At 46.9% G+C, this 20431-nt stretch overlaps 1 protein-coding gene across 7 annotated transcripts in view; it reads left to right on the forward strand.

The window, feature by feature from the left end:
* RGS6 (regulator of G protein signaling 6) overlaps positions 1 to 20431 on the forward strand; it is a 292576-nt gene that overhangs the window by 238065 nt on the left and 34080 nt on the right. For all 7 annotated transcript variants that reach the window (XM_063331466.1, XM_063331460.1, XM_063331463.1 and 4 more), the window contains one exon: positions 8240 to 8426. In XM_063331466.1, coding sequence (XP_063187536.1) covers positions 8240 to 8426 — 187 coding nt within the window. The remainder of the gene's footprint in view (positions 1 to 8239; positions 8427 to 20431) is intronic.

Below are 20431 nucleotides of genomic sequence, written 5' to 3' on the forward strand. Positions count from 1 at the left end.
GTGAGGTCCATGGAAGAGCTCATGCATTGCTTATCCGCCAGATACAGCCAAACCACGACAGGTCCCATAACAGCAGAAGCAAATATACTACAGTGAGCTCTGAGAAATTTGGGTTCCAGGGCTTATGCTTGAAACAGGGCTGGGGCAAACACTGGAATTGGGGTTCGGGCTTGCAGGCATTTAAATGCTAGCTTCATTGCTTGGTGCTGCAAAATCCAAAGAAAACAGGAGAGGGCTTGTGCCAGCCTTGAGAGGCAGCCTTGAACAGGTAGAGGTTGATACTCAGTGGGTGAGGTTATGGTTTGGAGTCTTGCCTGCACATGACAAACAGCCAGATTTAGTGCCACGTTCATCCATTTGTGCAGAAGCAGGAAGACAGTGGCTGGCAGCAGGGCAGGCTGCAGCCACGGGCCTGTGCTGAAGGCGAGGGTTTGAGTTGGTGTCAGGGGGCCAGTCTGTGCTCTTGTGTGCGGGATCCTTAACCTCGCTCCTTAAGTGAGGTACAGCAGGTCAGAGGCACTTCACAGATATCTGCAACGATCCTCACCTTCTCCTTCCCCTGCTTAGTCCTGGAGACACAGAAGGTTCCAACAGTAATGTTACTGCCCCAGCTATTCGTGGCATCCAGTAAAAAACACTTTTTTACACAATCTGAATAACAGTGCAGAGGCTTCATTGTGGTGCTCTGGTGCCATCTCGGCACATGGGTGGGTGCAGGGACCAGTTCACGAGCTTTCTTTGGGGGAAGTCCTGTTCCAGGAGGCCCAGTGGTCGTTGGCAGAGACAGACAGGGAGCTTGTGGTTGCCGTGCCTGCTCTAGGGATGAGGAAATCTGCTGTCGACTGAACATGCAGTCAGTTGGGTTTGGTGCCTTTGCTGGTAGCAGCGGGTTTGATGTTGTTCTCAGTTTACACCAGCTAAGAACTTGATTGCACAGCCTTTAAGTTTGTGTTTCATTATTTTTTTTCACTTAGAAAATCCAAATACATTACTAAAGCTTGTGAACAATTGCCACTTCAGTGCAGTCTGCTAGCCTGCGAGATCTGAAAGGGAAATCCCAGAAAGTGACTCTAGACGACATTGGAACTGACAATCATATTCATCATATTTTTCCCATCTGATGAGAAATAGAGAAAGCGTGCCAGCAGCAAAACTGTGAAAAGTCAATGCACCTTTAAATTTGTCATTTTTAAAAATCTGAAAGTTATTACATAAGTGAGCTTGACAATTTATCACTGAACTGGTACGTGCTTACTGCATTTAAGTACAGTGGTGCTTATTTGCAATTAAATTATAGTACTGAAGTACAAAATTAATATACTGTATTGAAATACTCCTCAAATGTTTTTTTTTTTTCTGAAGTATACCTGCAGTTGCAGGAATGAAATCCAGCAGGTTTTATGACTAGAGGGTGTCCCCCATGTTCGTCCTGCTCAAGCAGGTAGAGAAAGTTACACTGTTAGAAAGCGAGCACGTACCTTCCTCGGTCAGTCAGAGCTGCTGCTCCTGCTGACGTGCCATCTTGCTGGTTTTGAGATGTCTTGTAGCAAAGGGAGGCTGCAAATCAGGATAGAGAGGTTAAATCCCACATCCTTTTTGGAAGACACCGGTATCGTTATAGTTAATATGGTAACACTGCTGTCATTCTTATGGTATCTTTATCATGGTATTGGCTTGTGTGGTATCATTATTATCTAATTTTGTATCAGGATTAGCAAGCCTGCTTAAAGCTTTAAATAACAACAGGACATAAAGGCAGAAGCATTCATGAGGAAAACTGGAATAGGATGGATTGTTAGCAGTGGTGCTAGAGAGCAGAAAGTGGCCCTCAGGTTCACGTGTGGCAGAGAAAGCTCCTAAATTCTCATTAGGAGCGTGCGGAAGAAGGGAAAGCAACTGCTGGATGCTTAAACATGCAAGTGAAATTTAAGTTACACCAAACAGCAAGGTTGGTGTCTGTCTCTCGCCTAAGTCGGCAGCTTGGAAGCACATGCTTTCTTCCGTATCACCCAGGCTCCCTTTAGAGTGAGAGAGGAGAAGCTGAAGAGGAGTCAGTGAATCACCAGGGAAGGATTTTTCAGCTTTAAGTGGAAACAAAACTAAAAGCACCTAACTTGCACTGTAATGTGCCTGTCTCTCTCCACCATCTATAAGCCTGGAGAGACTGATTCAAATGACAGTGTCTGCACGGTAGACATCTACAGTTAAGTGAGATGCATCCCACCCAAACCTTGGGAAGCTGTAAGGAACTTTCTGAGGGTGCAGCATCTAGCTGGAAAAATTAGATTTCAGATATCTTTTAAGGACTCTTCTCCCAGTAACTATGTAGAGATGTGGGAACTGTTGCAGTGGGGATGTGTTCTCTCATGGGAACGTCAGCATGATCTTCATTAACACTGGCAGGAGTCCCATAGGCCCCTGCGTTGTCCTCAAGGCAGATCTGAGAAAGTGAATGCTGGAAAACCCAGAAATTCCTGGTAGTGCTAGAAAAGAGATTTTGTGAAGTGTGCAGTTGAGAATGCCTTGAAATTAATGTAATTCAGCGGTATAGCAAGAGGAAGAAATTCTGCTCTTACACCCAGTGGCGCAAGTCCCAAGTCACGGGGTTGGCTGTGGTGGGGTATTTCCATATCTTCCTAGCTGAGAAAAATTGGTCCCCGTGGGGGTCTCGAGCGAGGCACTGCCAGAGATAGCAGCAGACTAGACTCGGTGACCTCCCAGGTCTCCTTCCAGCTGTGTTTCTGTGTTCTAATAAACTTGCAGGATCATGTCCACCAGTCTCCTGGGCTCGTCTGAGCTCTGTAACTTATTTATTTACTGGCTGTCCATTATTTATGTGAGAGCAGGAAAGTCAGTCAGTTGGGTATTTTTCTCTCTGTTTTTATTTTAACTCTTTTTCTTGCTTTCTTTTCTTTCTCCTCTCCGTTGCTATCTTTCATCTACAATTTGTTTTGACTCTGTTGATTTTTGAAGTGCCCAAAATACAGCAGACAAAATGCCACGCTTCAATTAAAAAAATAAAAGCCAACAGAGAGTTGTTATACATTTTTTATGACCTGGAAATCTCACGAGACATCTCGAGATTGCTGAGATGTTCATCTAACTGACGGATTATTTTTTTTTTTCCCCCAACTTCAAAGAGTGTCAGCTGGAAAGAGAAACAGCTAAGTGGGAATATGGGACATGGGAATTTTACCCGAAGGGAAAGGAGCCTGCACACCTGTTTATAGACCTAAATAGAGAACACATGATGCTTTATGGGAATGCACTGTGAAGCTTGCAATGCACAAATGCAGGCCTTTTGTGCGTTATTGTGAACATATGTTGAAAATCAAGTTATCTGGAAAAGAATTTTACCTGCAGAAGGTGTTTATATCATATATGACCCCTAATGGCTGAAACTTGTTGCCAGTTTTGGGTTGGTTTGGGTTTTTTTGGGGATTTTTTTGGTTTTTTTTTTCCTTTAGTTTTCATCAGGAAATGAGAAGTTTGGACGTTGAGGAGAGCAGATCTATTAAGCAAAACCCACCCGAGACCCCTCCTCTCTAAAACAAAAAGCGTTTGCAGGGGAAGGTTCCAGCCTCTCCCGAAGCCGCCAGAACGGCAGGCACAGGGCTGTGCACTGAGCTCTTGTTCCGTGGTGGCCGGTGGCGAGGGGCAGTGCCGGGGGGGCGAGGGGTGACACGGGGACGGGCTGGGCTGGGCTGCGCTGCGCTGGGGCGACGGGGCTGCTCCCCGGCTGGCCAGCAGGGGGCGCCGCAGCTCCGCGCCGCAGCCTGTCCCGGTCCCGCTGCCGGAGCCGTGTCGTGGCTGCCGCCGCCCGGATGGGATGGGATGGGATGGGATGGGATGGGATGGGATGGGATGGGATGGGATGGGATGGGATGGGATGGGATGGGATGGGATGGGATGGGATGGGGGGAGCTGTGCCCGGGCTCCGCTTGGAGACTGGAGTGAGGTGCTGGCATCTCTCGGGGCACGCTGGCATCTTGTCTACTCGCTGCCCAACAACCGGGTGCTGCCTAACTACAGACAGGCCTTTCCTGCCCCCCCCCCAAAAAAAACCCGAAATGGCAGCAGAAAGAGGCGCTTAGAGTTTGGACGTGGGGTGGGCGGACAGCGAGGAGGATGGACGGGGAGGGGGAGGCCGGCTGGGCAGGAGGAAGTTTGCCATCATTCGCACCGGCACTGTGGTCTCCTTGGAAATGCTGCGTTAGTGAAGGACCAGCGCTCTGCCGTGCCCTTAGCACACTGCCTTGCTGCAGCCCCCTGTCCCCAGCGTGCCCCATGCAGGACTGGTTTCTACTGGTCTGAACCACACCAAGCTCCCCATACCAAGGACCTGGCTGTTAAGCAACACGCAGATGTAAATATTTCCCCCGTCTGAACTGCATGTTGATTTATGTCTGTTGCCTGCATTCATTTCTCCTCCCAACTGTGATGTTAAAGTGATGTTTTTTCTCTTGGTGAAAGGGAGAACAAGATTGTGAATGGTGAGAGATGTGAGATGGGAGGTGCACCAGGTATTTACGTAGAGCTACGTGGAGACAAGGAGAGAGGAGTGTGCTCATATTTCGAACTCGGAAAGTCACTTGGTGATTTCACTGTGAAGCCAAGTGTATCATGTCCTCCCCCAAGCTGGGGATACAGCACTGTCCTTATGTTGACAATCTCTTCTCAGTCTCTGCAGTCATCCATATTTTGCCTCTTGATCGGGTTTTAAAATTAATTTCTGTTTTACAGCATACCTCAGAAGCAACCCCCTGTCCTTCCCTAGCAGGCTTTTCACTGAGGGGCATCTGCCAAAAGCAGCCCACAGTGCCAGAGCACCTCTGCAGTGCCCTGCAGGGAGGCAGAGCAGGCATGCTGAAGCCCGTGAGCTCTCTGTGCCTTCAGGGGGCTGCGTAGGATAAAGCACCATTACGGGATATCTCCTGCGAGTGACAGCAGCTTAATTACATGCTGGATGAGGCTGGAATGGTTTATGCCTCTGACAACAGTTTAGGACACCATATTATCAGCCTTCTCCAGATCTTACATGCTGTTTTCTAAAGGGCAAAAAACCTGTGATCAATGCTGCTGTTCCCTCAGTGCAGACAGTCCCCATGCCAGTCCTGCTCTGCTTATAAGGCACCTGCGGAGAGGACACATGCTGGCATCTCCTTCCTCCACTGCCCTGTGCAAGAGGAGTCCACCGGAGATTTGCCTCACGGAGAAAGGGGGAGGCAACGTGGGATCTTCTCCTGCCTCCTTGTGAGCGTGGAGCTGAGCTTGTGCTTCAGAAATTGCAGTACTGACTCAGGGATTACATTTGCACTTTATAATTGAGCACAAATTCCAGCACAGCTATTGTATGTCTGCTCTTTTCCTGGACAGAAATACCTGCTCCTCTCTTGTAAATGCTGTATAAATCCCGTAGGAAGCCCTGCTTATGCATTGGCTTCAGGATGATTCCTCGTGGCGGAGAATTTGCCTTGGAGTCGAGGCTGCAGGGCTGGGTACCCCTCTTTGATGTTCCTTAATATTCAGATACCAGCTATAGTGAATAACTTTGAAATTTTTACCAAGACAAAACTCCTCTTTGCCTTGAAGAGGACATCCAGCCTTGGGCATGAATTCACAATCGCTTGCAGTAAAAAGAGCTTGTTCTTGTTAGTGTCAGGTTGGTCTGGTTGGTTGGTTTTCAGATTGAGCCAAATGGTTATTAAAATGGATGGTGCTCCTGTTCTGGCAAGCTGTCACTTCACAGTGTGCCCGGTTCTCTCATGAGCGTGCTTTCCCAGCCCGCCTCCCCGGCTCCAGGGGCAGAAGATAAGCCAGCAGAAAATGTTCTCTCTAGCCAAGTGCTTGTCTGAAGTGTCCCAGTTACTCTGGAATGATTAGCATCTTTTCTCTTTATGCCTTTTCTGCGTTCACGTGTTCCCATCCCATCTGAAATGGAATGATAAAGTATTTTCGGAGTGAAGAAAGCCACATATGGCATCAGATCGTTGCACTGTGAGTGCCACCCTTTACACTCTGCAGGCATGTGATAAGTTGGGGGGGTCGCTTATGGTTCAAATAGCAAGGCCAGGACATCAGGCACGCTTACCATCTCGAAGCTGGAAAAGGGCCAACCACACACACCCCTCAGCCAGCCCCAAACTATTTCAGTTTATAAAACTGAACATCACTGTATGAGCACCACCGGTGTAGGACTCTGCTGGTACTGGTGTAGTGTCTGAGCATACCCCAGTCTGTTTTACTGACAGCTTGCTAGGGAGCAGGGAAAACTGTATGAAGGAATATGACCACGTGGCTTGCATGAGTCAGGGCGGTGGCATTAGTCCCCGTGCATGCAGCAGTCCTGCAGCAGTCTGGAGTGGCGCTGCAAAGGGCAGGCAGTCACTCTGCGAGCTACTGGTAGGGTCGGGCAGTGCATCCTGCCTGGACGGGGTGCCAGCCCCCTCAGAGGGACACAGCCTCCTGCTCTGTCTCACAGCCTTCGCAGTTGGATCAAGCGCGTTATTTGGGTGAGAGAGAGGGATGGTAGCAGCAGGGGAGAGCGCAAGATGGGGCTGACTTAGTGGCAGTGGAGCAAGAGACAAAGCGTGTGTACCTGCAAATGCGGCCCACTCACATTGGAGGCAGGGGTGCAGGGAGCATCCTCACCCGGCGTGCCTGCCTGGCAGGGCAGGAACAGGGGCCAGCAAGGAGGATTTAGGCTGGCCTTGCACATGGTGCAGATGTCCTTTTTTTCCAAACTGGCCGTTTCCCTCCATTGCAGGTAGGGGGACCAGGCTAAATGGGTTAGCAGCCTCATTTGATTACGATGTTTCTGGGGTGGTTAGGTACTGCTGCAGCTTGCAAGGAAGTGGGGGTCAAAAACAGCACAGGACGCACCATGCTGCTGGCTCATCTGCCTTCCCTCACTGCCAACAGGATTTTAGTTTGGGAGAGACTGTATTTTCCTCCTTCCACCATGGGGGAACATTTGCCTTAGCGTCAGCAGGCTGGGACCGTTGAATCATTTGGGGTGAGAAATGAGGCTTTCAGTTAAAGTTCAACTGGTTTATTTAGTAGTGACATGATGACAAGGTGGGGACACAGGATTTTCCAAGTTGTGCAGCTCTTGCAGATGCCCTGAACAAGCAGTGACGCAGACAAACCCTGTCCCCACTGCACAGTCTGCACAGTGCATGGCAGGGATGGCCAAGACAAGCCCTGCCCTCCTTGTCGTCCCTGAGCCATGGGCTCCTTTGCCGGGGGGTAGGAAAAAGTTGGTTGTTGTGCAAAGGTTCCTTTCTGTACCTGTTTGCTCTGTATCCCTCCGTGCTCCCTGCAGAGCACTATTGTACCCACTCAGCTGGGTCACAGGACATGGATAGCCAGGCCAGAGGCTGCGGAGAATATCTTCTTGCAAGAAGGCTGAGCTGGCCAAACCAAAAGGCAACTGGGTGCCATGCGTCTTCTGAACTAATCACCTGAACGAGCACATTTCTGTCAAAGATAAACAAAACCATCAACACCAACAAAATACCCTTCTTTTTCCCCAGGGTAAAAGATAACGCATGGCACGCTTTTAAAAACATTCCATGGATATTTGTTTCGCAGATTGAGATGTGGATTATGCTCTTGGCCATCGAAGAGATTATGTTCTCAATGTTTATGAACTTATTTTAGTCCATGAGTGTGGTCTAGTCAAGAAAATTTCCCAGTAAAATTGGAGTATGGGCATAACAATTCTATATTGTTCTCTATTGATCTCTTCCCATGGCATCCGTCTGGTCAGATGCTGGTCAGTTTACAAGTTAAAAAAAAAAAAAAGATTCCTCTAAGTGCCAGTGCTACAACTCTACCCTGGAAATGATATGAACAGTAAGTTTGTTCTGCATTTTGCATCCCCTCCAGATGATGATGTGGGAGGCAGAGCCCCCTCCCCTCCTCCAGCTGCATCAGCTCCAGAGGTTTCCTGGTTGCATGCCTAATGTCACACTTCTGGAGGGGTGGTTTGAATGAGAACGTGTCACTTCCTAAAGTCGCTGTTCTGATCCTAGCCACAGTGTAAGGGTTTGATGTAAAAGTATATCACACCTTCCCCTGAAATCGTGCTAAATGGAGAGTCTTCTGTGAATTCAGCTAGATGCGGGGTTAGGTGCTACGTCTGTGCTTTGGGACGCTGCCCAGGCTTATCCATAAAGTCTTACCTAGATTTCTCTCTTTTTCTTTTTTCTCCCCTTTCAATTTTTGCCTAGCACAGGTTTTGGTTGGCTGTCCAAGATCTCAAGAAACAACCTTTACAGGACGTAACCACTAGAGTGGAGGAAATCTGGCAAGAGTTTCTAGCTCCCGGGGCCCAAAGTGCTATCAACCTGGATTCCCACAGCTACGAGAAAACAAGCCAAAATGTCAAAGACCCAGGGAGATACACATATGAAGACGCACAGGTTTGTTTTTGATTTTATGGAACTACTGCTAATAAAACTCTGTTTTACTGTGATATTCCACTATCACATTGTCACTGCTCACTTGTAAGAAAAAGGAGAGGCAGAGTTGTAAGTGACTTTGAGGATACCTCTTCAAGCTGCGTAAATGATATTTTCTTTGAATCTATCAGTTATAACAGACTAATGCTCCTCTGGGAACAAATGTTCCAAAATTTACAAGTCTGCAAGGCGCAGCGAGCTGAAGCCATGTCTCAGAGAAAGCAAGGATGGAAGAGTGCTATAAAGTTCGGTTTGGCTCTCTGTACTCCCTGTCACCGAACTCTGTCGTATTTACAGAATGGCTGATATCATATCAAAATCCCAATTAATACACTTTTTTTTATCATTTCTTATTTATAGCTAATTATATCACCCCCTGCCAAACCCCAGATGCAGCAGCTTCCTCCAACACAGCTAGAAACTTGTCCACCAGACAATACCTTAGAATAATGATAGGACAGCAGGCAGTGCAGTGAGCTTAATCCTTCCCTCCTAAGGGCCCCAGATTTATCAGTGAAATTTTACAGATAAACTGTATACAGAAAATGCCTTTAGGAAAACAGATAATTTGAGAAAAACCACTACGAGCAAGGATAAAGCTGCATAACCTTCTGAAAAACTGAAAATGTCATTTTATAAAGGCTAAAAAAGAAAAAGGAGGAAGGGATCGTTTGGCAAATATTACCACTGACACAATTAAAAGATATCCTCCTTGTAATCATTTTTATCAAAAGAGTGTAGTAAAACCAACAGCAAATGAAAAGAATCCTTGTTCTTATATTTTCTTTAAATTGGCATTCAAAGGCAGTTCTTCAAAATGCTCCACTAACAAAATATTTCCATCTCCGGGGAGATGTTGTGGACCACTTATACAACGTTAAGCGATGAATTTTTCAAACCAGCATCAAATACTGTATTTTCCTGAATGCAATCTTGCTCCTTGGGGCCAGCATAGAAGGAATGCACGCAAAGTTTCAAGGCAATCCCCTGTGAATATCAGGCAACTTAAACGTTCTTTTTAAAGCTGAGAAAGGCAGGAGCATGAAGACGTTCTGGCTAAGATGTGTTTTTTGCTTTGCAGTTGTAGTGAACAAGATCTTCTGCAAATTTGCATTACCTGAAAAAAATTATGATGGCAAAATGCAGGCTGAAGCAGATAGGTGAAAAATGGGGGAATTGATTAAATTGATAAGTAGAAGTGCTGAGAAGAAGATGGATGTTTAGACAATGAGTATTTAATCAGAAGAAGACATGGAGGATTTAGACTTGAAATGATCAGTTCACAACGTAATTGCCATTCAAAGGGGAGTTGATGAAATCAAGCTGGAGCTCTTGCTGTTAGACTGCAATTTTGGCTCCTTGGGTTAATTTTATTTCAGAGGATTTTTGTGCTGACGGATGTCCTCAACTCAACTGTTTTGGTTCACGGAAACAGAAGTATGGGGTGAAGGTAGACCTTGAGGCCCGGCTGTGGTCCTCTTGGAAACTGAGTCTGTGCCCAGAGAGGATAGGGCAATGTGGAAGGTGAACCCAGTTACCTTCTTGTGCAATGGACTTCTGGTAGCTCTCCAAGCAAGCTGTTTCTGAGTGCTTGACCAGATAGCTAAGCAAGCTGTCTAACAAAAGCAGGGGGAAACAGGACATTGCTGAAAAGTGTAGTGCCCTGGCGGAGCTGGAACGATGTAGGCCTTTACTGGCTCATTCTGGAGAGGGGACGTTTTTATTCACATGTCCACTTCATGGGAGCCAATATAGGTCCCCTCCTCATATGCTCTGAATCTCCCAGGTTCCATCCCGGTGTCTCCCCAAGGTCGGCTCTGCCACCTCGGGGACTCTGTTTTCCACAAATCTGTGGCAAGTTGTATCCCAGCTGCCTTAACTGGGCACACTGGCACCAGGAGCCCATGAGAGCTCCCACACATCCCACGTTCCTGGGGACTCAACTAGACACAACCAGTCAAAACACCCCACTGTGGGAGGGAAAATGAGAGTGTTGTCCTGCCCTGTGTAGCTTTAGCACAAAGAGGAAAACAACCAAAATGTCCTTGTGAATAAAGAACAAGAAAAAAACTAGTTTACTGAACAGCGCATTCTTTGAATGCCTGCAGCTCTGACACTAAAACCAAGAGGAGAAAAGGGTTGGCTGGACTGAGAAAATGAAATTACTGTTCATGCCGTGGAAAAATGGGAGGTGGTGATGTGGCACTCTAGCCCTTACGCTGACCTGGGAGACCCACAAAGTGCCAATTCTGTTTAAAAAGCATTGGGAAAGAACACATTGCTGTACTTGGGAAGGGGAAGGTGTAGCAGCACACAGTATACTTTAGGCTAGTGAATAACTGTAAGTTGAAAGCAAAGCATCATCTCTTATCAGGTGCTTAACAGTCTACATGGATGTGCTTCTTTGCACAGCCTTGGCTCCCAGCCCCAGAAAGCTCTCCCAGATGCTGCACAGCCATCTGGTAAAACAGCTAGCCTAGAAGAAAACAGGGAGAAAAGGGGGCTTCCGACAAACATACCTCTCACTTGAGACCTCTTCATCCTATGGCCGCTCATGCTCTGAAGGCAAACGGTTCCTCTATTTAAGAAGGTGAGACTGAAAATCTCAGCTCCAAACATACCCAAAGGACTCCTAATCCAAACCTGAATTTGGCTTGCATTTATTATTTCGGATAGAGTTCTGGCTAAGATGGGTTTCTGTATTACAGAAGCAAGAGTTTTGCCATTTTCCCATCTCAGCTTACGATATTTGCCCTGTTGTGTCCCTTGCTGCTGCTGCACTCTGCAGCCCAGCACCGCTCTGCTTGTACAGAGCTGCCTTCTCTTTCTGCATGCCCTGGGTGTCCCATGGGGGGATCAAGCTGTGCCGGCTCACCTCGGCTCCGAGCAGGGTCTGCTGTGCCAGCCGAGCCTGCCCTCGCCTCCCCCAGCCATCCAGGTTTGCTGGCAGCCCCCATGCCCGAACAGCACAGCTCCCACTCCCAACTCGGTCCTGATCTCGTCGGCTCTGCCAGTTGTCTTGATCTGTGGCACCTTTTGTCATTTTAGCGCTGGGCCCCTCCAGAGGCAAGCCTGCCAATTCAGCTGATTATTTTCTGCTCTTAAACAACTGTCCGCTGAGTAAAATATTGTGATTATCAAACCATTTTCCCCGGGGAGTAAAGCAGCTTTTAATACAAGGGGCACCGTCGGGAAAGGTCAGTTCAATTAAACAGTGAACTACTTAGCGGGATGTAGGCTCCCACAGGAGTTATCAGCATCATTGAACATCCAGTGTGGGGCCTTGCAATATGAAGCAGGCACAGCCGGCTCTGGAAAGTAAATAGGTTTGGGTCCATCCAAAAGGCCTCTTTTGGCTAATGAATCTGTTGACAGCCAAAGTAATTCATCTTTAACATAGGAACCCAGAGTGGTGAGTGTGACAATTATGGCTTATCTGTACAACACATTATTAGTTTTTAAACATTTTTTTTCCCCCACCTTCAAGCATCTCCTTGCCTCTCTGAAATGTCTTTCTGCCTTCAGCAAGTCTTTAATCCCTTGGTGTTGGGAACTAGTATCACAAGAATGCGTTGTGTCTCCTGATAGTAATGTTTGCTTGTAGGGGCATTTACTGGTAGGCTTCAGAGCCAGGTATAGTAAAGTAGGTAAGCCACATAGTTGTCTTTGGAATTACATTCCTGTTTACTTTGTTTCTTTGTCTTCTTTAATAAATAAAACAGAGTTTTAGATGGACATTCCTTTACCTGAGCTAATTGGATATTGTTTCTGTGGAGATGATTTAGGGAAATTCAGTTCTAATCCTGGCTCAGTTAGGGATTTTAACTGTACTGTGCAGATCCTTGGCTAATTCCAGAGCAGATTTAGACCATAATGCCAAATTCCAGGCTGCTCAAACCAGAAATGTACCTGCCCCAGATTTGGACCCAGTTTATGCTCTCAGCTGCCCCAGGTGTTGGTTCAGTTTGTTCTGGACTGTGACAGAGGTACGAGCCCTTGCAGGATTCATCAGTGTTCAGTCCTCAGGTTGCGTTCTGGTCCCATCAGCAAGGTGGGAGCGTTGATAGAACTTGGCAGGATCCTGTTGAATTCAAAAACAAACTCTAAGTGTGAGCAAGGATCTCTTGGAAGTGGAATGTCATTTTCTACCAAGAAGAGAAAATGAGAGGTGACCTTTCTTCCACTGACTTTGTTTTTTCAAGCATGCACAGGATGTGAAAGCAGCCATATAGAGGAGTGTATGCCTGGTTCCTGTTCAGCGGGCACACAGAACTCCTTTTGTAGGTCTTAAGCAAAATCACAGCGTGGAAGGAAAAGGTGAAAATAATCATTCATTGTGCGTCTGTATCACTTTTCACATAAGAACTTGAAGAAACATTATTCCTGTTTTCTTGAAGTTTCACACAGTCACCCCAGTTACATGCATGTCTGTAAAGGCTGGTGACTAAGGATGGAGAACTGAGGTAACAGCAAAGCAGCTCTGGTTGGCAGTGTGGGCAGTCAGCAAGGGGCATGGTGCTCTGCCTCGAAGCGGGGCTCAAGTCCACCTGAGCCAGCGTTGCACAGAGACCTGGCAGTTGGGCTGTGGGGAATTGAAAGCTCTGCAGCACTGCATCTCTATATAATGCACATGGATGGTGCCCAAGCCTCCTTTGAGGCTTCTGAGGTTTTTGACAGCCTGGACTTTCCTGTGGAGTTTAGGAACTGCACAAGGACTTGGCCTTTATTCTCTTCTTCTCCTTTGGCTCTGATTCTACGGGAGTGGAGGAGAAAATCTTTCCTCACACTGCACTCCTATTGCCTTCCCTCTATGTAGGTTACAATGACTGTAGAAACAGCTGTCATCTGAAACCTCACTGTTGCTGTGTAGTTGTGACACACAAAACCAAAAATGCAAGTTCTTTCCCTTGTAGATTTCACAAAGCAACCTACAACCAAACAGGATCTAAAACCAAGATCCCCATGAATATACCCAGAGGAGCACTCTAGGTGGCTGGAGCAAAAATAGGAAAGCGATGGTGGAGGCTTATGCTGGTGTGCCTGATGCTGCACAAAGCAGGAAATAAAGGGCTTGAAGCAGAGGTCTACACTGGAGCAGATATTCAGTCTTACTGCTTTCACGAGATTTTTTTCTTTGTGTACATACACATCACACATTAGAAAGAACTTCTTTTATCCTTTGCCTTTCATTTTCATTCGTGGTTTAGCAGTCATGTTATATGAAGAACAGCTAACATCCAGCCTTCGTTTTGCTGTTGCCTTTCTGTCTCAGAAGGCGTCAGAGATCAAACGACTGTCCAAGGTAACACCCCTCTGTTACACATGGGTAGGAAAAGGGCTAGGAAAAAGTCATGAGTGAGCTCTCTCTCTCCTTGCACATACAGTGACAGAAGACAGCAGATCTCTCCAAAGGAAAGATCACGAGAATGGGGTGACAAGAACAGTCAGCATATTCCCACAGGACAATAGTCTGCCTGTTATTCAGGGGGTTGATCCTGCCAAGCTGGCTAGTACCACGTGCACAAGCAATAACAGTGCCTCATATGCCAGATGTTTCCTAGCTCCAAAAAATACCTTTAAAAGGTTTATATGGGTAAGTCTCTAGCTTGCTTAAAAATTGAATTCAGCACTCAGACTAGAGGACTTTTGTGCCAGTAGTGTGCAAGAAATGGCTGCATGTCAAATCCAGAGCAAGAGCGTTTTCTCTTTGTGTGAAGGTCAGAAAGCAGCTGATGCTATTCTGTTTCTCCCAGGCAGGGGGTGAAAGTGCCTGCAAGTGCATCCCCTTCTCCACGGGATTCAATGAGTCCACTTCTTGTGGACAGTGGGCGAATGTTCTTGTAGATGACTCAGTTCCACACCTGCCGAACCCACGTACTGCAGGAACACTGCAGTCTCTAATTTTTTTAAGGGTTTGTTATCTCTTAAAGTGTTCACCCTTCTAATTTAAAGAAAAAAAAACCCTTGGGGAGATTTATCAACGATGCGTTTCACATCTCCCTGTCTCAGACCACAGTAGGTGTGAATGTCCTGTGCTGTCTGGATGATGTTCGTTTGCAAACAGATGCAATATTTTGGTCTGCATTTGTAGCATGGACTCCAAGAGCTTGAGCTCGATCACTTAAAGGTGATCTAGCAGTAGATATTCTACAGATAAAATATTGATGAGACGTGAAAGGCTGTTATGTAGCATATATTTTCTAGGTAGGCATCCAGGCAGGGCTGGTGATGCTTACCTCCGCACAGCCACCTTTACTCAGAAGCTGTAAGCTGCTTGTTCCTGTAGGGCTGTGTCCTGCTCTGTCACCATCTCCTGTGGGACACAGACTGCCCCAGTGCAACAGAATTTCATTTCTCCTATGTGAGGGATTCTGTGTGTTCCTCTCCATGGCATAACTCGGCGTCTTGGCAGGATTTTTGCCAGAGAAAACAGAGAGAGGAAGCTGCAGGCAGCCTTGCAAATGTCAGAGTGTTGGCCAAAAGCTTGAGTAGTTTCATCTCGTGGCTGTACCACAGCACGTATAGGAATGCAAAAACCCATCTATGTTGTTGCAACTCCTAGATATTGTATTGCTTGGAAAAGAGATGCCAATCTTCCAAATGCTATACCAGGTTGTCCCCTCCTACCAAGCAAAACCTGTTGACTTGGGCTTTTTGCCAGCGGCCAGGATTTGGCCCATATTGCGAGAATCAGCCTCTTAGCCATGATCATTGTTCTCAAAATCTAAAGCTGCTCATGTGGCGTTAGACTCCCGTCAGCCCGCTCTTGTCTCCCAGGATAGCCCTTGCTATATTTAGGACTAAATCCTCCTGCAGTACCAGGCTGACCCCTTAACTGCGCAGCGCTCGACAACCCTTCACCTCTGTAGTCCTCTGCACTGCGTCTGCCACCGACCCCCCGGCAGCTCTGCCTTCCCATTTGTATGTTTGAAGGTATGAAGCAAACCAGTTCTCATCCATTTACAGAGGAGCCAAAGCTAAATTTATGTGTTACTTTTATCACTGCACTTTCCCCCAAAAGATTTACATTGTGTTTCCAACCGTGTATCTACAGGGCTAAACAAAGGATTTCTGTGTATTACTCAAAGTGAGCTCTCATTGCTTACAGTTATCCCTCCTGCTAAAGCTCTTTCTTATGTTCCTGTGCCTTCAGCCCAGTGTAATTTCATTTGTGGCCTGAAAAGAGGTTTTATGCTTTTTAGTTAGTCTATATTACGGTATAATTATTCATCTTTTTTATTTTTTTTTCCTTAGTAACAAAACCAACGTGGTTGAGCGTGAAGAAAATGCACCGTCTAAAACTGTGGGTGTAAATTATTGTGTCGCTTAAATAACTTGAGAGTGGCCAAAAAGATATTGCTCAGACTTTCCAGAGCAATTCACACTCAGGCCAAGACCCTTATGTGCCATTTACCAACCTGAAATATCTCTTTAGCTAAACTATAAATCAAGGAAAGCCTAGCGCTGCTGGAGCAGCCAGAGCACCCGCTTACCCCTGGCCCTGCTAGATGGCAGTGCTGCCAGGAACCAGCCGGGCTTCGGGAGGCGGCCCTCCCTGCTCAGTACATGCAAACAGCTCCAAACAGGCGGTACAGCATTTCTGAGAAGAGTAAAATCCTAAATGCAGGGACCAGAATAAGCAGAGCCAGAGGCGTTCTTAGTGGGGATTTGGAGACATTAAGGGGAATCGGAATAAAATCCCCGTGTTTCCCTGCCTCCTCCCCCCTCACTGGTGTTTTCCCATCAGGTTCAGTCAGGGTAAGTGTGAAGGTCTTTTCTTCTGCAGCGTCTTCACTGCTTGCTTCGTCTCAACTGTGCCTGTTACCAACTACTTCAATTTCCAGAGCTGATGCTGCATTTTTTCCTGCCTTCTCTAAAGTGCGTTTGAGCACTGGCAGACTGAATGGCAATTGATCGTAATTGCTCTTAAAAACTGTTGCATTCAGTAGTGGCACCAGTAACTGCTAAAGAGGAGCAGGTCTCCTTTCCTTTCCTTGGGTTTTTGGAATATCCTGGTGGTGGTGTGGTAGGGGGTCCTGCCGGTGAGGCAGGTTTCCTGAGGGTGGTCTGGGAAGAGCACAGCAGAGTGAATCGGATCCAGTAGCCCCTCTGCCATGGATGTCTGTGCAGAGCAGAGGTGCCGACAGAAAGGCACTAGGCCGCTGCCAAGTCTAATTGGAAGGTGCAGCAATTGCACACCATGTGCTCAGAAAAGCATCTCCTGGCTTTCTCCTTCCCATGTCCTCTTTGTGCTATGGAGACAGCTTTTTGGAAAGCAAACCCCCGGCAGGTCCTCAGCTGGCATCTGTTATCATCCTTCCAGCAGAGGCCACAAAGCATTCACTGAGGCTCTGCTCTCTCATGGGCGAATCTGCAGTAGATTCCTCCCCAGTGCCCGGCGTACAGGTAGAACAAACATTAACATTCATTGCAGTTTGCTGTTATTTATTTAGTTATTTAATCTGCTGCTTAACGTTGCTTGTGGGCTTTTCTTCTAATGGATTTGTCTGACATTCTGCAAATCTCCCTTGCAGTTGGCCAGAGGGGTGGTCGCTGGTGTTCACATGCTTGCAATACAAAGGGGTCTCCGAGTCATCTCTCACTAGTTTAATGCTAGGTCTTGGTGACAGGGTGAAGGGAGGCTCCAAAACAATCTAAAAGACGTGAGTGGGATAGCTAGAGTGAGGAGGTTTCTGCCAGTTTATGAAGGGCAAAGTGGGCTCTTGAGGCTCAAGTGAATCTTAACAGCCTTAGTGTAACTCCCCCTGTAATGGGCTAAAAGTGTGCTAAATGGGAAACCTGTGCTTGAAACAAGCAAAGAGTTTGCAATTTCCCCCTACTCCCCCTCATCATCTAAAGCTTAGGCTGTGTTTAGGCACAGAAAGGGAAAACTTTGTATCCGCAAGTTAAAATTTCAGGGCTCTCTGGAATCCAGATGGTGTTCAAAGGTCATGAGAACATTGTGCTTGGCCTTTACAACCCCCAAAAAGTCTCCAGTGTGTCACAGAATGTCACGGTGGGTAAGGTACAGGTGGGATTAGAAATAGGTGTTTAACCACCAGCACTGCTCTTGTCTCATACGCACCTTTCAGAGGAAAGAAGCAAGATTTTCTGCTAAAAAGAAATGTTCTTAACAGAGAACACAATTCCTGAGGTCTGCCAGGTGCTTTGCGCAAGTCAGGTGGTGTTATTATTTTTTTTATCATTCAGGTTTTTTTCCTACATATTTCTCAGGTGTTCCCAAGGTCCTTCTTGGCTGCCACCCATGCCCTCCTCAGGGTCACTGCGCTTTGACTGAAAAGGGGGAGAGAGACCTGAGATCACATTGCAGCACATTGATATGAAGCAGGTGCAGCTTTGAGACAGATTCTGCTATCTCAGCCACCTCCCACGTTCCCGTCTGGATTGCAAACTTACTTTTTTTTTTTTCCTCCCCCTTTCCCCTCTTGTCAAGAAAATTTGCAGAGCTTGTCCTTCATCTCCTTCCAAAGATAGAGCTTGTGGAAGGAAAACAGCAGAGAGATGCTGAATCTTATCAGGGTTCCCTGCACTTAAGCTGTCAGCTGTAGCTGGGGCGGGATTTCCTCTTGATTTCGTGTAACTGTAGAAAAGAATTTTTTTTGTGATTTACCTGTCTGGTTCCTTCATTTTCTAATTCACAGAAGCGACAACATTTCCCCTTTTAAAATTTAGTGTTTGTTCTCCTTTATATCATGCAGTCGCAATGGCAAGTGGAATGGCTACGCTGTCTGAAGTGTAACCATCATGATACAAGCCTAGGTACGGAGAAGATTCCCAGTGGAGCTGTATAGCCCTCAGGCCCACTGCGTAGTTCTTTCCAGGGGATAGATGTGGGAGGAGATGTGATTCAGGTGCCCAAAACATGAAATGGGGTCTCCATTTTTCTCAAAAGACCCCATTGCCTCTCTTGCCTTGGTTCAGGATCTGGGGAGCAACAATTCTGGGGATGTTTGATAGTAAACCTGCTCTCCTTGCAGGAGTCTTGTAAGGGAATTGTTTGCTTCCTGGAGACGAAATCCACCGTAATTACAAAAACAGGTTATTGTGTCACCTTCCATGTTAGACTGACATTTCCAAATGCGCATCCATCCTCGCAGGGGAGCATTGCTGCAGCCAGCACTCATCAACGGCACGCTCTGTGGGGGACTAAGTCACCGGTCAGCTCAAAAAGCCAGCTCGCCAGGGCTTGCTCGCACATGTCAAGTCAGTCCCTGTCTCCTCTCACAGCTGCCACTGCAGTGGCCTGAGACAGCGGCTTGGTGCTCAGAAATAGCTGGCAAGGCTGCAGGGGAGGCCAGTGGGACGCATGATGCCTGTCAGCTCCTAGCCAAATCTTGAAAGGCTTTTTTTTCCTGCTTTCTGCCTGTTTTTAAAAGCAGGGTGCTACCTTGTTTAATGGTTTAATAGATCAGTTGGGCAATTTTTGTTAGAGGATTGTTTTGAATTTTTGTTTTTGCAACGTGTCTCCCTGAAGGATTGCTGGTTTAAGTCTAGAGCAGGGAGCTGGGAGTGTGAGCCCTACCTGGGAAGTGGTACCCAGCAATGGCTGGGAGATGCTACACTGCCTACGTGAGATGTTGCTCCTGCTGTTGTGCAGATGTGGCACAGGAGCTTCCCATGGCACTTGCAAACAAACGTTGCAGTGATAATTTTGGCCAGACTGCTCGCAGCGCAGGGGACTGTAATGTCCAGAGCTGTAGCCTCTTAGTTAAGAATTACAGAAGTAGTGGATTTGCTTTGTGTATTCACGGAGACAGTAATAATGAGCTCGTTACCCTATAATAAACAACTTTACAAAATGCAGAGTTCTCTCAGCATAAGGATGGGAAGGCTCAGATTTCTTGCCAGCAGTGTCAGGTACATCAGGGAGCGTGCATGTGTATGAAGTGCATCACTAGAAATGCTGGCTGCAGTTGGAGATTTCACTTTTTGGTGAGGTTATGCTCCCTCTCCACCATGTGATAAAGAGGAGGAACAAAAGCAGCTGCTCAGTAAAATAAGAAGTGAGAGACTAGTGGGTTGCAATTATCCAAAGTGAGTTAAAAATCCACGATAGAAGGGGACAAGCCAATTCGCCCAAGTTTCACAGAGCAGCTAAATCTGTGCAGACATCTCTGTCGATAGGCTCGTTGCTTGGGCTTCCTCAGAAGAATATGCTCAGTTGCTAGACTTCCAGTAGCTTTCAGTGTGTTTAAGAAATGAGGAGCTGCTAAACATTAGCTGTAAATTCTGCCTAGAAAGTTGCAGATTTCAGAAAGTGTAGCAGAAAATAGCTCGGTGGCAAAGAACAGAGTAGGCTGAAGATCAAAACAAATGTCCCAGCCGCTGGCATTTCCTGTCCTGCAGCTAGGTTTGTTGTGTAACTGGGCTGAACGCACACTGCAGCCACAATTTTAGCAGGAACCTTCATGGTGCAGTCTCAGTGGGGATTTTGGCTGCAGCAACGTAAGCTGTCCTGTGCTGTTGCAAATTGGAAGGCAGTCTTTGCTGACCTGAGCAACCGGCTCAGACTTTCAGTAGGTGCTTCAGAAACGCAGTGCTGTAAAATAAATGATCGTGTGCCTCCAGTCCAGAGCTTCTTGAAAGCAAGCCCTCTCAATTCTTGCAGTTAAGCACTAAAGCTTGCGTCTGAAGCTATGCGTGTCCCTCCCTTCCCCTGTGCCCAGCCTTCTTTCTTCATTAGCATTCAAGGCCTAGGAATAGTTATTCCCTCTTTGATTGTACCTTTGGCGAACAGCTGAAAGGTAGCGGTGTTGCTGTTTAGTGATTCCAAGATGTGAAAAGCAGAGAAAATGCTTCATACCAATTAGCTAACCACGGTGGCAGTTGGGCTGTGGGTATGCAATAGTCCTTTTTTTCAGGGAAGGGCTTCAGTTAAGAAGTTGGCTTGTGGTTTGTTTATTACATCTCAGGATCGAAGTAGTTTTTCCCCCTTCCCACAGCCA

This window comes from Chroicocephalus ridibundus, chromosome 4, assembly GCF_963924245.1.
Source record: "Chroicocephalus ridibundus chromosome 4, bChrRid1.1, whole genome shotgun sequence".
Lineage (NCBI taxonomy): Eukaryota > Metazoa > Chordata > Aves > Charadriiformes > Laridae > Chroicocephalus > Chroicocephalus ridibundus.